This window comes from Tachypleus tridentatus, chromosome 11, assembly GCF_004210375.1.
Source record: "Tachypleus tridentatus isolate NWPU-2018 chromosome 11, ASM421037v1, whole genome shotgun sequence".
NCBI lineage: Eukaryota > Metazoa > Arthropoda > Merostomata > Xiphosura > Limulidae > Tachypleus > Tachypleus tridentatus.
Genome location: NC_134835.1, coordinates 44850697 through 44868080, shown reverse-complemented (window position 1 = coordinate 44868080; position 17384 = coordinate 44850697). Strand labels below are relative to the sequence as shown.

The 17384-nt window shown below is 34.3% G+C and overlaps 1 protein-coding gene and 1 long non-coding RNA gene across 4 annotated transcripts in view; one reads left to right on the top strand and one right to left on the bottom strand.

Annotated features, from left to right (window-relative positions):
- LOC143232066 (uncharacterized) overlaps window positions 1-11977 on the bottom strand; it is a 146981-nt gene extending 135004 nt beyond the window's left edge. For all 3 annotated transcript variants that reach the window (XR_013017361.1, XR_013017362.1, XR_013017360.1), the window contains exon 1: window positions 11518-11977. This is a non-coding gene — a long non-coding RNA (uncharacterized LOC143232066). The remainder of the gene's footprint in view (window positions 1-11517) is intronic.
- Window positions 11335-17166, top strand: LOC143232064 (uncharacterized). The gene is made up of 5 exons (XM_076467096.1): window positions 11335-11494; window positions 11593-11636; window positions 11749-11814; window positions 12618-12681; window positions 12837-17166. Exons 1-5 carry the CDS (start codon window positions 11426-11428, stop codon window positions 13953-13955), a joined length of 1362 nt encoding a protein of 453 aa, XP_076323211.1. The 5' UTR covers window positions 11335-11425; the 3' UTR covers window positions 13956-17166.
- Window positions 17167-17384: the final 218 nt, after the last annotated feature.

Here is a 17384-nt window from a genome sequence, read left to right as displayed (position 1 = left end):
CTCAGGCGTTAAACATCAAACAACTGTTAAACAGAACATCTGTTTCCAGGAGCTATGAACAACATTAAAATGAGAATGCATATCAAAAAATGTAAATTACTTCACAGGAGCTTTGATTGCAAGATATGTAAATATAGTCGCTAAACATCTGTTTGTGGAATTGTTGTGAATTACATCATAAGATATGCGTTTCCGAAACGTTAGAAATACCAAGTGCAGCACTCGCTCTGGCAATGTAGAAAGAGTAATGTATGCCTGAAGCACCTAGTACACTACTCGTTCTGGTAATGTATAAACTGAAATGTAAGATGGCTCAAACTCCTTGTTTAAAAAAACAATAGATTCACAAGTTTATGAAGTGATAGAAGTGATATCAAATTTTCTTGACTCATCATCTGCATATCTGCAGAGAAGATAACATATCATTGTAAGATATATGTTTGTACAAAAATAAATAAAAATAAAAACGCACAAACTTTCAGATTTATTAATATGGTTAAAATCGGAGACCAATACACCTTTCACACAATGCTAGTATTATTTATTATTTGGATGTACACATTTCTTCTGTTTTGTCTGTTCACAGAATAAGTTACATTTCACATAAAAATAAGTTTTTATTTAACGTAATCCAATGTCCGTGAATAACAAATAAAATTCCATATAATGAAAACGGCTGTGAGACTTATGACCATCTAGCTTTACTTTCCAGCAGCTAAGAAAAATAAATACAATTTATACTTACTGAGGTCGTATTTTAGAAAGAGAGAGTTTTGTATTAATGATGACCTCTTAACCTGAGTTTAAAGATTCCACCTTCTACAGCCTTCCTAAGATGTACCAGCGAATGTACAACAATCGATATAACTTTAACAAATTAAACGTTTACAAACAATGTAAACAGAGATCGCAGAATCCCTGCAGAGCCAAATACTCCTAACCCATTACATGTGGTTTTATTATCGTAAGAACGTAGTCTCACAAACAACTGATACGAGTGGAAATTTACAAACAGAATTATTTTTATGCTATCTTTTAACACACCTAATTATTTGTGAATAAATATCGACGTAAGTCCTGTCATCTTTCAGAAACAATTATCTTTGAATTGGTTATATCAGTTATGACATCTTATATAATTAACTCCAGTCATATAGTACAGTATACTTTTATACCTGTTATTTTCACGAGTGAAACTACTTCTTCCGAAGCTAATTCTGCTCACGAATGAAGTTTACAAATAAAAACTGATATCTCCCAAAATGGACTTCATACTTTGTTGTTATTTCTCATAAATAAATGGTTCCTTCCAGTCCAAATTAACTTTCAAACTTGGGGCTGTTTTACAAAAATATATTAAAACGATTCTGCTTATTCCAAAGAGCATGTGACCACAAGAGCCGATATAAAGACGCCATGAAACAATATGCATCCGAACTACACTTTGACATGATTTCACCGCAAACTGTTCACTTTTGGAAGGACATATAACAACCATTTTAGACTCAAAGTATCCGTACGTTCAACTCGAGAATTTTGAATTTCTAGTACGACATTATACTTTATAACTAATGGTACTGGAAAACAAAGAATTATGGCTCAATTTGGGCCACTGGGACCACTTATAAAGAGACTTGCAACAAGTCGTACCTCAGGCGTGTTTAACAAAGTGCGTAGCCATGTAACAAAATGAAAATACAAAACATAAAGTCCAGTGGCAAAAGCTGTCTATGTTCACCAGACAACAGGAAACAAAATAATAAAGATGCTTCGTCTTGAATAGCAACACCAGTCACGTGTACACAAGTTTCTTCATTGACATATTTAGAAGAGGAAGACCAATCTTTGAAGATTGTTTAACGTTATTTAAATGCATAAGAATTGCAATACATTGTGGACACTCGACGAAGCGTATATGTACCTTGATATAAATAATAAGTCTCTTGTCATTTGCTACTGGTCAATAGGTAAACATTTTCCAACAGTGGTGCATATACGACATGATGTGGAACATTTTAAAGAAGAGAATCATGACAATCACTGCATTCTGTTCCAAGATCAAAGTAGGGATCCCTGAGTGGGTACAAAGATCAGGTTGAACCCTTATTACTAACAGGTCTGTGTTTTGGGCCCTTTGCTCCACAGAGAAATAGCGTTTATACGAAAACAAAGTATGGGTTCACTAACATAAAGCTTCCAGTCACACCCCCGTTCATCTGTCAGGCAACTTGAGAATAAAGAAGATTTTCATGTTGGTCTATATGAAAATATACCGATGAATGAAGTTTACAAATAAAAACCGATACCTCCCAAAATGGACTTCATACTTCCAGTCCTGGTTCTTTATGAAAGGAAGAAGGGTGTTTTTTTAAACTTTTTGTTTTACGTTTTGTTTGTTTGTTTCAGAATTTTCGTTTAAAGCAATACAAATGGTATTCTGCGCTATATGGCCCTAATTTTGAACTGATAAACTAGAAGAGTCAGCTGCTTATCTTAGCGCAAAGCTACTCAAGAGGTTATTCGCCCACCTAGCCTTAGATTCTTGCATTATAAACTCTACAAGAAGGGCCGCTAGTCAACAGTATCCGGCCACAAGTAGTTCTTTTGCGACTCTCTCTCTCTTCTTATGGAATCGTTACATTTGACCGTTCACTCTTTTTCGGCAATGGGCCACCCTCGGCCTTTATCAGTTATAATTCTTTTTTCAAACTTGCTATATATTTCTCATAAATGAATGGTTCCTTCCAGTCCAAATTAACTTCCAAACTTGGGGCTGTTTTACGAAGGTATTCTATTTTACAAACCTCTGTCATGTCCTACAAATAAAGTTGTTTCTTCCAAGTCTAGTTAACTACAAGGGTGGATTTTTCTTCGTCTAGTTTCTTAGTGTTCGGGTTATTTCTTGGAGCCTTTGCTTAAAAAATTCTTTGTAGTTTCTGGAATTTCTCTGTTCGTTTTCAAGACCGCTGTTTTTCAGGAATAACGTTATATAGTTTTCAATCCCTTTCTTTGTGTTTTTATTTTATTGGCAGAACGTTGTCTTCGTTTACGAATCCTGGTTATCATCATGAAAGAAGCTGTGTGTGTGTGTGTTTGATTTTACTTCCTTGATCTTTCCAGGGATGATGCTGTTTCCCCTGTTCTTGGTTCTTCTCTCAAACCATTGCTTGTCAAATGATACTTTTGATCATAGTTTTCACCCGGCAGCTACGGCACGAGATCCATAGACAGTTCAAGTATGTAGTTGGGTAAATATAATATTGATATGTTGCTAATAAATTCAAAGAGTAAGTATAGTTATAAAATACAAAACAAATATGATAAAGTGGTTTTAAGCGAACGTCGTTGTTAGTTTTAGAGCAAAGGTGCTAAAATTTCATATCTAATTTATCTCCTAACTGTTTACTGAGGTCAGGGGTCTGACAGAACGATGATTAACACCACATTCAAAATACTGAAATGCTGTTTTTTCTTAGGTTTTTAGACAAATATTGCTGGTTAAGCACGCATAAACAAATTTATGTGTTAAAGAAAATCAAAATTCAAACACAAAAACACGTTTAGAATGTTATTCAATTATTTGTTTTTGCATTCAATATTTACTTGCACATTTGTCCAAAATTTAAAACACTATGGAAACTATCTTTGATACACAGACACGTAGAAAAATATAACACACTTCACGATAGCCAAAATTTACAATTTCTCTAAGTATGCCCCCCGCTAGTACAGCGGTATGTCTATGGATTTACAACGCTAAAATCAGGGGTTCGATTCCCCTCGGTGGGTTCAGCAGATAGCGCAATGTGGCTTTGCAATAAGAAAACACACTCTCTAAGTATAGGGTCCGACATGACCAGATGGTTAAGGCACTAGACTTTTAATGAGAGGGTCGCGAGTTCGAATCCTCGTCACACCAAACATGCTCGCCCTTTCAGCCGTGGGGGCATTATAATGTTACAGTCAATCCACTATTCATTGGTAAAAGAGTAGCCGAAGAGTTGGCGGTGGATGGTGATGACTAGCTGCCTTCCCTCTAGTATTACACTGCGAAATTAGGGACAGCTAGCATAAATAGCCCTCGTGTAGCTTTGCGCGAAATTCAAAGCAAACCAAACAAACCTCTAAGTATAGCCTCACGTTAACTTCTTTAATTTTCTCTTTATCACACTACAATGGATTTGTTCTCTAAGTGTTCATTTTACCTATATTATTATCTCTGTTTCTTTCTGAAAAATATATATGTTTAGTCTAATATTCTAACAATGTCAATATATATCTATATTTCTTAGAAGTGTTTAGTTGTATTTTCAAACAATGCAAAATATGTGCGTTACCTACGAGGTGTTTAGTCGTATTTTCTAACAATCAAGCATGTATTACATTACCTATGAGGTGTTCAAACGTATTTTCTAACAATCAAGAATACTTACATTACCTACTAGATTTTTAGTCGTATCTTCTAACAATGTAGCTAATATCTACATTTCTATCTTCGGTTCAATGTGATACGGACGAATCATAGCAACGTTTGTCATGGAATGAATGGTAGATTTTTCTGAGAACAGCATTCTGTCCTGAAACAGCGATTATTTAAATTTATATGGAAAATTGAAGGGGCTCATGACATGGCCGTATCCTTAATGAATTAATAGTATTTCTTTCATGAATAAAAGTATTGTATCATATTAATTAAATATTACTCAACGGTTGTTTCCTGTAAGATAAATTTACACCTCAATAATAATTTTATATAATCAAATTTACACATGTTTTCACTCACTTTACGTTTCTTAAAATACTACTTTTGTATTAAGCAAAAAATGAAGATTTGCAACGCTTAAAACAACGCTTGAAGCTTAGTAGACTCATGCAGGTTTTAGCTGTCAAATGACGTTAGCTGTGTGTATATTAGACTTCTAGCTCTTTTAAGCTGAATAAAATTGATTAATTTTTGCTAATCAACAATCCAGTTTTTCTATCATTGAAAGTGAATCGAGCAAAGTAATACAGTGTAGCTGAAACTGCAAACTTCGGAGCAGAGTTATTAGGATTAACTTTTATAATTAAGTTGTAGCAGTAGCAGTAAAGATCACAGACATCTAACAAAATTCTCCTAATAAATTCGAAAATCAAAATTTATTCCTCTTTTACGACTGTTTTAGAAACATGAATAATAAGTCAGCCACAGCTTGATGATATGTATCACAATTAATTATTCTGTTACTTAATACATAAATGATCAAATAACAATATATGAAATAAAGGATTATCTGAACATGAAGATGATTCTACATTTTGGAACGGAATTTCCTGCTTAGCGCATGTGTTATTTCTTTCTCGAGCGCGTTACTTGCTAATATTTCCGTCTATAACTTTACCATACCGTAAAAAAACGTTAATAGTGCTAGCTAAGCCTAAACTTCAGCGTGTGCGTTCTAACCTGGGTTTAATGCAAGGACATGACCACGTGACACGCTAAGTCCGAATATAAAGAAATGTTACCTTTCATGACCTCCCGCTCTGGAAATTTATTTTCTAATATTTTTTCCCTTATTAATCCTTTTTATCATTCTCGTGTATTAATTACATTTCTTTTCCTCTTATTTCCACTTTGTTTTTCTCGTGTTATCAGTTCTATTATAATATCAGATATAATTACAAGATATATGAAGAAAATCCAGAAATTATTAAACCATCGTGTGTGTTTTTTCTTATAGCAAAACCATATGAGGCTATCTGTTGTGTCATCTGGGAATCGAACCATTGATTTTAGCGTTGTAAATCCGAAGACTTACTGCAATCCAAAAGGGGGAGAGAAGGTATTTGACTCTTATAAAGATCGTTTATTTCAAACGTTGATGACATTTTTTTCACTCTCTTGAAAGAATATTAAACTTCACGGACACAGAGTATAGAACATCGACTAACTTTCATTGCAAATGAAGAAATTGAATTTAAAAAATACTCATTTATTATAAAAACGATCTTAAGCACTGATGACATCCGAATGTCAAGGTAGACTTGTCTTGAAGCATGACAGATAGTTGCTTTTCATGTAATGTTTTCATGTAGATTTATGTAATGTTATTTTGATGTTGAATCTGATACTAAAGTAATTAATGTTGATTTTCACTCATGATGCTAAATATTTCACGTCACAACCGTTAATTTTGAAAAATACAGAGGAACTTACACGTTTTTTTGTGTGTGACTCAGTTTTTCATTTGATTTTGTGCTCGTTTTAATATTTTCTTTAATGACTTGAGTCTTTTTTTACACACGACTTTGAAAATTTATATATTACAAAACTATCTCTACTCGTAACCCCCCATTAATTTCATACTTTCTATTTGTTTTGTTATTTTAAAAGCAAGACTAAAGTTTACATACTGTTGAGTACGTTATATTAAAACGATTCTGCTTATTCAAAAGAGCACGTGACCATAAGAGCCGATATAAAGACGCCATGAAACAATATGTATCCGGACTACACTTTCGCATGATTTCACCGCAAACTGTTCACTTTTGGAAGGACATATAACAACCATTTTAGACTCAAAGTATCCGTACGTTCAAATCGAGAATTTTGAATTTCTAGTACGACATTATACTTTATAATTAATGGTACTGGAAAACAAAGAATTATGGCTCAATTTGGGCCACTGGGACCACTTATAAAGAGACCTGCAACAAGTCGTACCTCAGGCGTGTTTAATAAAGTGCGTAGCCATGTAAATGAAAATACAGAACATAAGTCCAGTGGCAAAAGCAGTCTATGTTCACCAGACAACAGGACACAAAATAATAAAGATGCTTCGTCTTGAATAGTAACACCAGTCACGTGTACACAAGTTTCTTCATTGACATATTTAGAAGAGGAAGACCAATCTTTGAAGATTGTTTAAAATTATTTAAATGGATAAGAATTGCAATACATGGTGGACACTCGACGAAGCGTATATGTACCTTGATAAAAATAATAAGTCTCTTGTCATTTGCTACTGGTCAATAGGTAAACATTTTCCAACAGTGGTGCATATACGACATGATGCGGAACATTTTAAAGAAGAGAATCATGACAATCACTGTATACTGTTCCAAGATCAAAGTAGGGAACCCTGAGTGGGTACAAAGATCAGGTTGAACCCTTATTACTATCAGGTCTGTGTTTTGGGCCCTTTTTTCCACAGAGAAATAGCGTTTTTATACGAAAACAAGGTATGGGTTCACTTACATAAAGCTTCCAGTTACATCCCCGTTCATCTGTCAGGCAACTTGAGAATAAAGAAGATTTTCATGTTGGTCTATATGAAAATATACCGATAAAGTCACCGGACGCAAGACCAGTGTATTTCTTTGCAATCAAACACTTGAAACAAGCGCTGGAAATCCATCGTTATCGTACACTAGACTGGTTATGAAAAGGTAACAGAATAAGTTTGTATGCTTTGGATATGACATCATTACTACTAATCATGTTGAAAGGGAAAGAAAGTTGCAGAGCTATTGTTAAAGCTACACGGACGACGTAACGACATAGACTGTAACGGCGTGATGAAGTCCAAAAATGTACTCAACCCACGGTAATTGTTTCTTCATTATTTGCAGTTATAATATTTCGAATCTGTATACCCGGTGGTGGGTTTTAGCGAGTAAGTGTTAATGAAACATGTAGCTCAAGTAAAATGAAGAAATATGTATCCTTGTAAACTTTATAGCAAGGTGGTTATCGCGCTCAAGTCGTAATCCGAGGGTTGCGGGTTCGAATCCCCGTCACACCAAACATGCTCACCTTTTCAGCCGCGAGAGCGTTATAATGTGACGGTCAGTCCCCTAATTCGTTGGTGGTGGATGGTGATGCCGGGCCGAAGGTAAAGTTACAAAATGCTGACTTTGAATTTTCGAAAGCACTGGAAGTACTATTGTTTTGTTAATTTTTAAGAGTGGGCTGTAGCCCAGGATGGCCAAACGTGTTAAGGCGTTCGACTCCTAATCCGAGGGTCGCGGGTTCGAAGCCCGGTCGTACCAAACATACACCAAAATTTAACAACGATGTTTAAAAGTAGCGCACTCGAAGGAGCATCTTATAAAAATTGCTTTGAAAAATTAGAGTCAAAAATATGTCGCAAAATATTTTCTGTAACATAGGTTCGTAGTGTAAACCGTAGAAATCTTGTGATTTGAGACAGTAATAACAATCAATGGGTTATAGGGTGTTTATCAGTGATATTCTCCAGAGAATGGCTGTGTTTAACAATATTAACCGTGAGGTTATACAATAATACAATGCTTATTTACCTCTAGACTTCTTGTGAGCGAGTAAATTACCGTTTGTTCGCTTTTTTAAATATATTAGACACTTCAGCGTGAGTCGGCAGCAAAACAATTATATCTTAACGTGTAATGCTAGATTCTCGGCATGCGTGTTTTTTATAGTAAGTTCTTTTTCTTCCACCATAGATGTAAGATTAGCGAATAAAATGTTCAGTCGCTAAAACGCTAAATTATGATCCACAAAGCATTGTGAAATATGAATAATCATCGAAAACAGTTAGGAGTTTGTGTTTTTCAAAACAAACAAAACGTGAGAAGACATGAATATAAAAATTAAATAATAGCAGTTATTCTGAATTAGAAAACATACTTATCTTCTTTTCTTATTCAGTATGACAATAACTGCACATTTCATTTATCGAGCATGCAGTTTTATCAATATTGTAATAATTTAGTATAAATATTTGCTAGTCGTCATTCCAGTAACTTACAAAGTCACACAATAAACCCATTAATAGCACAAATTTTGCTAATCCAATATACGATTCTGCCAAAAACAATACAATCTTTTCAGTGAATTAACACTTAAACACTTTAGCTAATAGTCCACGGAATGTATATAAATTAATGTTTGGAGTCTCACTTCTGACGATTTTCAGAACGAATTATACCTAATGTTTGAAGTTACTTAGTTATGATTTTCAAAACGAATACACCTAATGTTTTAAGTCTGCTACTTAAACTAATGTTTGAATGCACTTACGTATAACTCTCAGAACGGATATATATAATGTTTAGAGTATGTTCTGATTATTTATATTGTTCGATGTCACTGTAACAAGGTATAGAGACATTAGGTACGTCCGTTCTAAGAATCACCAATAAGAGATCCAAATTTGTATGTACAATAGTTCAGTGTTTAATTCTCTGAAAAGCATTTTAAGGTTAACTAAGTTGCTTATGAACAAATCACCCGTTTCCACTTTGTAAATGTCTCCGAAATAATATGTGAAAGTGCTAGAACCGTGAAATAATCCCTATCTTCTGATAAAGAAATGGAATATATATACACATACACTTGTGTAATTCCTTCTTTCAAAATTTTCATCGTTGCCACCATTTGCTGCAGAAGAAAGTGCTGAGATTATCGGGTTTCTTCGTGATTTATCTATTTCATTTATCCTGCGTTGCTGTTGAAATAATAGTCTCTTATAACTTGAAATGAAAGAAAATATTTTGTAACAATGTGTTTTTGCTAAATTGGATACTTATAATGAAGAAAACCATCCACACGATATTAATTTAATGTACTTCTAAAGGGAGACTTTAAAAAATTAATTAAATTTATTTCACTGAGAGTTTACATATTATCTATACCTTAGAAGATTAGGAGTCCAATCATGTCTGACATACCGGAGAGCATAAGCTACATTTTAACCATAAAATGTGACTTTTAAGAGGCCATAAATTAGAAAATTGCTATTTAGAATATTTCAATATGTTTTGGGCGGGGGACAAATTTTACGTTTCTATAACTCTATAAACACAACTTCAGTAAACAAAATTTAAGTTTCAAAATATACGGATTATTTCATTCAACTTGCAAATATTTAACTGTAAACAAACGAAGGAATAGCTTTGCAATTAAAATATTGTGACCAACAAGAAACATTCTAAAACTCCAAATTTAAAATTGGTTTATTAGTACAGATGTAAAAAAAACAAAAAAAACATTTATTGTAAACTATAGTGTCACTTTTTCTAAGAGATGTATAACAAACAGCATTATGAAAATTATGAAACAATAAAGGACTGTATCAGAGAATATTCCATAACCAATTACGCCAACATAAATCTTCTATACTACTATATATTATTTTTTCAACAGTCCTAAAGAAAAACATTTAGTTTTATCGTATTGCAAACAGAAAACGTTTACTTTGTTGCTTTAATTGACACTGCAAGTGTTAAATAACATATATCTTTTTATCTTATTTCCATTAGTACCATCAGTATTCTGTTTAAGAATAACAAACAAAACCTTAGCATTGTTCCAAATCACAAATAAAAGTGCTTACTGGAAAGTAAAATTTAAGTTTTACATTTTCAAACGTGTACTTAAGAGTATTTTCGTGGGAGACACACAAAGCAATTCGTTTCTCTGTAGTTATATAATTTAAATGTACAACATTATTCTGGCTTCTAAGGATCAAGAGAAATGTAATTCAGTTATGGAATAAATATCCGTGTGTATCCACATAATCCATACAAATGAAATATTATTTTGGTTCATTGACCTTTGGTTGAGAAATACTTAATTGCTCGTATGACTGAAACAGCGAAAAACACAAAGAAATTTATTTTAAAAAACAACAGGCATTGTCCCTGTTGTCTAAAACAATAAAGGCAGGCAGCTTAGATAGTATATTAATGCTATTAGTGGATCGTCTGAACGAGGAAGTAATTGTATACGTATTTATTTCGTTGAAGATGTCTTAAAAAACATATGGTTGTAGATAGTTGAATAAATAAAACTTAACTGGAAGGAATTTTGCTATAGAAAATATTGAGAGCATAATGTAGTTTTGACAAATATGTTTCTTTTTTTTATAATACAACAAAAGAGCAGTATTAACTGAGCAGAACTGATGATAGATTAGAGCTACATTACAAGACCAATCCTGTAGTTATCCTACATCTGTGTGATTTGTAGTAGATGAAAAGTAAGATAGAAATACACAAATTATTTACAATTGCTTCTTTGAGTTTGGATCCGTAGATAAGCTGTTTTGTGTGTTAACTAATTTATTCGGTTAGATTACTATCAAATACTTATAAAATCAGGCAAGCTTTTGAAGTACGATTTAAACAAAGACTAGTGAAATTTGTTGCACTACACATTAAACAACAGTCAACATTACCAGAGACCAGGACACACATTACTTAGGGGGAGGAGGGGTCTTAAGCGTTTGCAACAGCAGCCTAACCAGCAGCATGTGACGTCAAATATACACCACGGAATTGTGGGTAGAACGAACGCTGTCGTAGCAGCTTTGCAGCGCAAACAACGATCATTTAGAAACAACCCCTGCGAGCGTGAGTTCGGTAGTGATACCAGACGGCAACATAACAAACCCTGCTCGTTGCAATGGAGCTTTCTTCAGTAGGTGAACGTGTTTTTGCAGCGGAGTGCATTCAAAAGAAACGAATACGAAAGGTCAGCTACATTTTTGTACTTACCCCTAAACAACATTGAATTTTTTCATAACAGAAGAATGGTGAAGTTAATAACGTTTATTTTTTCTGCCTTCACAGGGTCGGGTCGAATACTTGGTGAAGTGGAAGGGATGGAGCCCAAAGTAAGTATACCTGCTTCCACTCGTACATAATTTGACCGGTTTTCTCTGTTTACCCAAAATTTTGAGATTGTTTTCGATATTCTCCATTAAACCTATATTTTTTTCAACCCAGGTACAACACTTGGGAACCAGAAGAAAACATACTAGACGTACGCCTACTCGAAGCCTTCGAAGCGAGGTGAGTAAACTAGTTCTACAAAATGGCGCGACTTGTGGGTGATGCGCTTGCGCTCACTATGAGCGCAGTACAGCGACACCGGCATTTTATTGCGTGTGTTTACCATAGCATAGGAAATAAATATTCGTTATTTAAATGAATTGCTGACAAGGCGTGCTAATTTCATTAACCATAATTCTAAATATTATGCCTCAGTGCTGTGCTAAATGTTCCTGATTAAGGAAATTAAGTTAATGCGTATTTTACACCTTGTGCTAAATATTTTTTTTACAGTAAACTAAAATTATTTGTTCTAAAAATCGCAAGTTTATTAAGTATAACACCAGCGATCATAATAGGTCGTAAAGCGTGCTTTTTTGTATTTTATGGCCGTTTATACAATTGCATAAGTGTGCTTATCAACATACTTTCTTTGTAGTTAATGTTTTAGCGCAGTTATTCCAAGTTGAATGTTGTATTTCTGCTTAACAGGATTTATTGACATTAGGTAAGATGTGTTTATTTACAATTGCTGTCCAAGTATATCAGTATTTATCTATTTTGCTTATTAACCTAGGCTCATTTACTATGTTTTCTTCTCAAAATAATGTTTACGTCAGTACCGTCATCTGTAGTGGTTTAATGGATTTTTTGACATATACTTCCTCTGCTTTCAGTGTACATTAATAGGTTTCGTAACTACAACGATCCAGTCTCTACCAAGCTTAATTAAAATAAGGTATTTCCTATACTGGTGTGACGACTGTGTATTAGTTCGTGTTGTTTGTTCAATGACAGGAACTGACCGAATATTTACTTTTCAGTCAGCGAGAGAGGGAAAACAATCCAGGAAAAAGAGGCCCTAAACCTAAGAAGGAACGAAGTTCGGTAAGCAATTTTCTTTTAATGACTAGCTGTTGATAAAAAAATTGGATAAAATATTTATGAAGAATGTTATAAATGAATTTTTTTCAACTGAAAGAGAAGTAACAGTTGTTTTCATTACGTATGCACTGACTGATTTTAACTCCTTTATTTTTCAGAGTGTTGGGGACGTATTGGATTCGAGAGGAGATTGGAAGTCGGTCCAAAGACTGTGGAATGATACAACAGAGGAGGAGGAACAGGCGCCAAGAACCGAAGAGGAGGTCTTTGAGACCACAGAACCTGCATCTGAGACATCTACCTTCTCAGCCAGCTTCGTTGAAAGAACGGACGAAAATCCGATAACTAAAAAAGAAGTGTTTAAACGTAAAGCTGATTGTTGGAAAGACGAGACAACATCAAATGAGGCAACAGATGATATCAGTTCTAATGATATTAGTGCAAGAGTTGTCTCTCTTCCTGCTAAAGTGTCTAAGACTGTAAATTCCACTATGAGTTGCCAACTATCCACTAATGTCGCTTTACCTTTCTCCGTGAATGGTAAACGACCAGTGTCTGTGACATCTCAGTCCAGCAGTCAAATTGACACAACACCGAATAAAGTGAGCAAGGCCAATGACAATAAAAATCCTATTGGACGACCGTCTTCGGAAACTCTTTCCGTTTTCAACAGCACGATCACCGGAATTTCCAAAAATGTTACAGCTAATCAAATCGATTCTACTGGATTGCACGTGACAGTGAAGAGTGGTCAGCAAGCACGTGGATCCACCAAAGTTCCGGTCAGTGGAGAAGCTGGCAACACCCAAGTTACAATGGTTAAACCTCCTTTAAAGTACGTGGAAATGAATGGGACAGATGTAGCTCAACACGATGCTGTAGGGGCCACTTCGCCCCCTGGAGCGGGAAATAACTCGGACCAGGAAAACCATAACGAGGACGGCTTAACCCCGGTTGTGGCCAATGGAACAGCTGTTCGGGGGAAAAATATTTTGACTCCCGGCTCGTTGCTTCAACCCAAGCATAACAATAACCAAGTAATCGCGCCTAATAAGCCAAATATTAAATGTGACCCCATAAGCTCGGCTCCTGAGTTTTGGCATCGCCAGAACAGCCTAGTTGACCAGATTTTCATTACTGACGTCACTGCTAACCTGGTGACAGTGACTGTACGAGAGAGCAGAACGCGACTTGGATTCTTCAGGGATCGTAGTGATGAGGAAAGGAAGAAAGCGAGCGAAAAACAAACGGAGTTTCGAGAGGAAGATTTAAAGTGATGTTGTTGACGTCCTGGTAGAAGAGACTGCGTGATTGACGGCCTTTACAAATATGACACATGAAGCTGCCGGCTAGCAAAGCAACATGGACTATCATGATACTTCACATTTTCTGGAGGTGTTAAAAATAAATAAAGTGTGTATTTTTCAACTTATTTTTGGTACGTCATTGGTGACGACACGATTCGTCGGTAAATCTAGATCAAGACGGATTTTGTACTTTTTTGTGGACATTTAAGGTTGACAATAACAACTTTTTAAGTTATAAACCTGTAAAAGTAAAGAACGAGGCCTTCCACTTTTGGATTTTTCTGCTGTTATTCAAAACTATCAGTGGGTATGCATTGTGTAAGATCACTGGGGTAAATCTACAAGAGTGCAAAAAAAAAAAAAAGCCGTCTTCTACGCGACGATTGAATTTTGTGGAAACAGGATATTGGAAAATATGCTCCTGTATCAGAGTGCTGTTTGAAGGAGATGGATTATTATGGCGCTTATGTTTAGAAGGGAGGTGCAACGACACGCCTTCTGTGAGACATCAGTGACTTATTCACGTGTAGACTAGCGTCATGGTTGGTGCTTTCAGAAGAGGAGAGAACGCTTAGTTAGTAATATATGTTGAGCACGTGATTTTTGAAGGCGGATCTACTTGTGACGTCTCAGCAGTGTGTTAGTGTTGGGTCACGAACCGTGAGAGGTTGTTGAGAGATAGACATGATGGTAAACAATCAATAGCGATGAGTAGCTGAGGGAAAATATCGGTGATTCAGGGCCGTTAGGGTGTGTTTTGTTTTGTCGTGTTTTTTTTAAGGCGTCAGAATGTCTGGGAGTGGATGTGTAGAAACATGGACGTGTGCAGTTATAATTATATATAATTATTCTATATGTACAAACTATAAATATTTTCTTTTCTTTCCTGATACGCAGATTTGAATGCTTAAGATGCAAGGATAAGTATCAATTGACATTATCAAAGCTTTTGATGTATCTATATGTACAAGAATTACAAGTCTTGAAGCTACCACCAATGTAATATAATGATAGTAAGTAATCTAAATGTTTTGCAACGTGTTCTACATGCCAATTTGAAGTAAAAGGCGAATTTAAATAAAATATTTTAAAGTTCATTTTGAAAAGAAAAATTTGTGAACTAAAATATGCCTTTGCTGATGAAGTTTTCTCATTGTAATTTATTTTCTAAACTAGAACTGTTCGGAGCTGCAGCTTTGGAAGATGACGTGTGATAAATTATGCAGTTGTCTTACGTTTTTGATCCAATAACACTTTGTTGTAATTGTTTGTCAGGGTTATGTTTATGACTTGCATTGTTGGAATATTGTATTGAGTAAATAGTTTTAAGTTGTTTCTTTTGGGTTTTTTTTATAAGAAATATAATTTATATGTAAAATTCAGAAATGCTTGCTGTTTTATTATACAATTTTGACAAAATCGGAATTAATAGCGTTTTAAATGTGAAGTTCTTCTTTTGAAAATATTTTCCTTGTTTCTTTACATTTCATGTTTATCTTGAAAGTTGTAGATATATTCTTATGTGTTAATCTGTTATCAATCACGAACTTAGGCAACTTGTTAGTTGTAAACGGAAACTGGCATATATATGTAAACAAACGTTTTCTAACTTCTGTGATCAAGGTACAGTTGTGCATGTTTTAGAACCTTACGTTCACTGGAAGTTAACAAAAAAAATATATATCAAAAAGTAATAATAATAGCTGAATATATAGACTATGTCTAATGAAAGTCTAGTAAATAATTAAAACACGCCTTGAGATTTATTTTACGGTGCTTTATCTACTTTTTTTGTTATAAGATTACAGTACGTTTCATTCGAATTCATGTGCAATTAATTAGCTGGCGTATAAAAAGCTATTACCTCTAGACTTTTATTTATTTAAAATGTCATTTCGTAAGGTCCGTTAGATTGCGTGTTTTTTTTGTACTCTAATGTCAGTCAGTCATTATAGCAAGTTATATTTCAGAGAAAAACAGCGGTTACGTGTACTCATAGTGATTATATTCTGGTGGAAGAAATAGTAGTATATTTGCTTAATAGTTTATAAATTCCTGTCTCAGTAGTTGTGATTACTCAAGATTCCCTTCAAGATCATTTGCTATGATGGTGAACTGTTAAATCTCTTTCTTTGAACTTCAAGGTGATTGTTTCACAGTCAGTGGGAGCAAAAAAATATGCATTACATACATCTCGTGTCAACTTTTAAGTGGTTCAGCACGTGCCTTTAAGTTCATTGAAATTTGTTTGTGTTCTAAGTATTTTTCCTTATTTTCCTGAAATAATACAAGTTGTTGACTGAGTGAATCTTAAATTGAGAGAAAAAGAAAGAGAGAAAAATATATATATCTTTAGTTTTCTCTTATTCAAACAAAAGGGTCATAAACATTCTCTCACGTTTGTGACTGAGACGCATAGACTGTGAAAAAACAAACTCCAACAATACATTTATATAAGCACACGTGATAAGCAATACTCTCTAATAACAGTTTCCTCGTGAAATGTGAGTAAATCATGTGTTTACTCCTTCTCTGGGATTTTCCGTTATGTGCATTCCTTGTATGGGGTTGTCCGTCACGTGTACTCTTCTGTTTTCTTTTTTCCTTGTCTGGTGTTTTCTGTTATTCTTTTTCCTAGGGCGATTTAATATCAATGCGGAGTTTTGGATTTAGCATAATAATAAGAAAATCTATTAATAGTGTCCTAAACAGTTATTTCCCCAACTAAAGATGTTGAATAAACATAAGTGATTTATTACTAATGTTTGTATTAGTACGATGAAGAAGTACATGGTTAAACCAACAAAAAAGATTATTTCGTGTTTATTTCTTGATATTGTTTGGTCATTGTCCATAGCTTATATGAAGTTATTATGATAGTAATATAGTACCCAAAAATAACTGTAGTATATCTCTGGTTTTTCAAAGACTAAGTTACGTGTAGATAGGTGACTTTGCACAGAAAGTTAAAATGGTCAGTATTCGCAACAGAAAAGACGATGTATATTGATCGAAGAATTTCGTGATAGTATATGCAAACCATGTGAACATGTTATTTTGATCGTTGTGAAGAGAAAAATCTCTGATCTTTATTGAACTTAACAGTAATGCTTGGTTTATAATCTCTCTCGATTGTAGTAAAAGCAACAACCATACAATAAATTATCCATTGTGACCATTACGTCACCAAATGAATTTTTAATTGAATTAAACCACATGAAACTGGGTGTCTTTTCTAATCAAATAATGACAATTCTTAGTCTAATGATCTCTCACAAATATTTTTTTCATTTGTTAAATTGGTCAAGTAGTTTGTTATTGTTAAAACTGTTCAAATAAATACCAAGTATAATTGTTCATAAATTAAATACGTGGTTATGCTCGCACTACGTGATCTAT

Bases quoted from the DNA above. Each gene is read 5' to 3' on its own strand.
- LOC143232064 (XM_076467096.1), top strand. From the start codon at position 11,426: ATGGAGCTTTCTTCAGTAGGTGAACGTGTTTTTGCAGCGGAGTGCATT. The intron at 11,815-12,617 runs GTGAGTAAACTA...TTTACTTTTCAG, and splicing joins CTCGAAGCCTTCGAAGCGAG to TCAGCGAGAGAGGGAAAACA. The intron at 12,682-12,836 runs GTAAGCAATTTT...TTTATTTTTCAG, and splicing joins CTAAGAAGGAACGAAGTTCG to AGTGTTGGGGACGTATTGGA.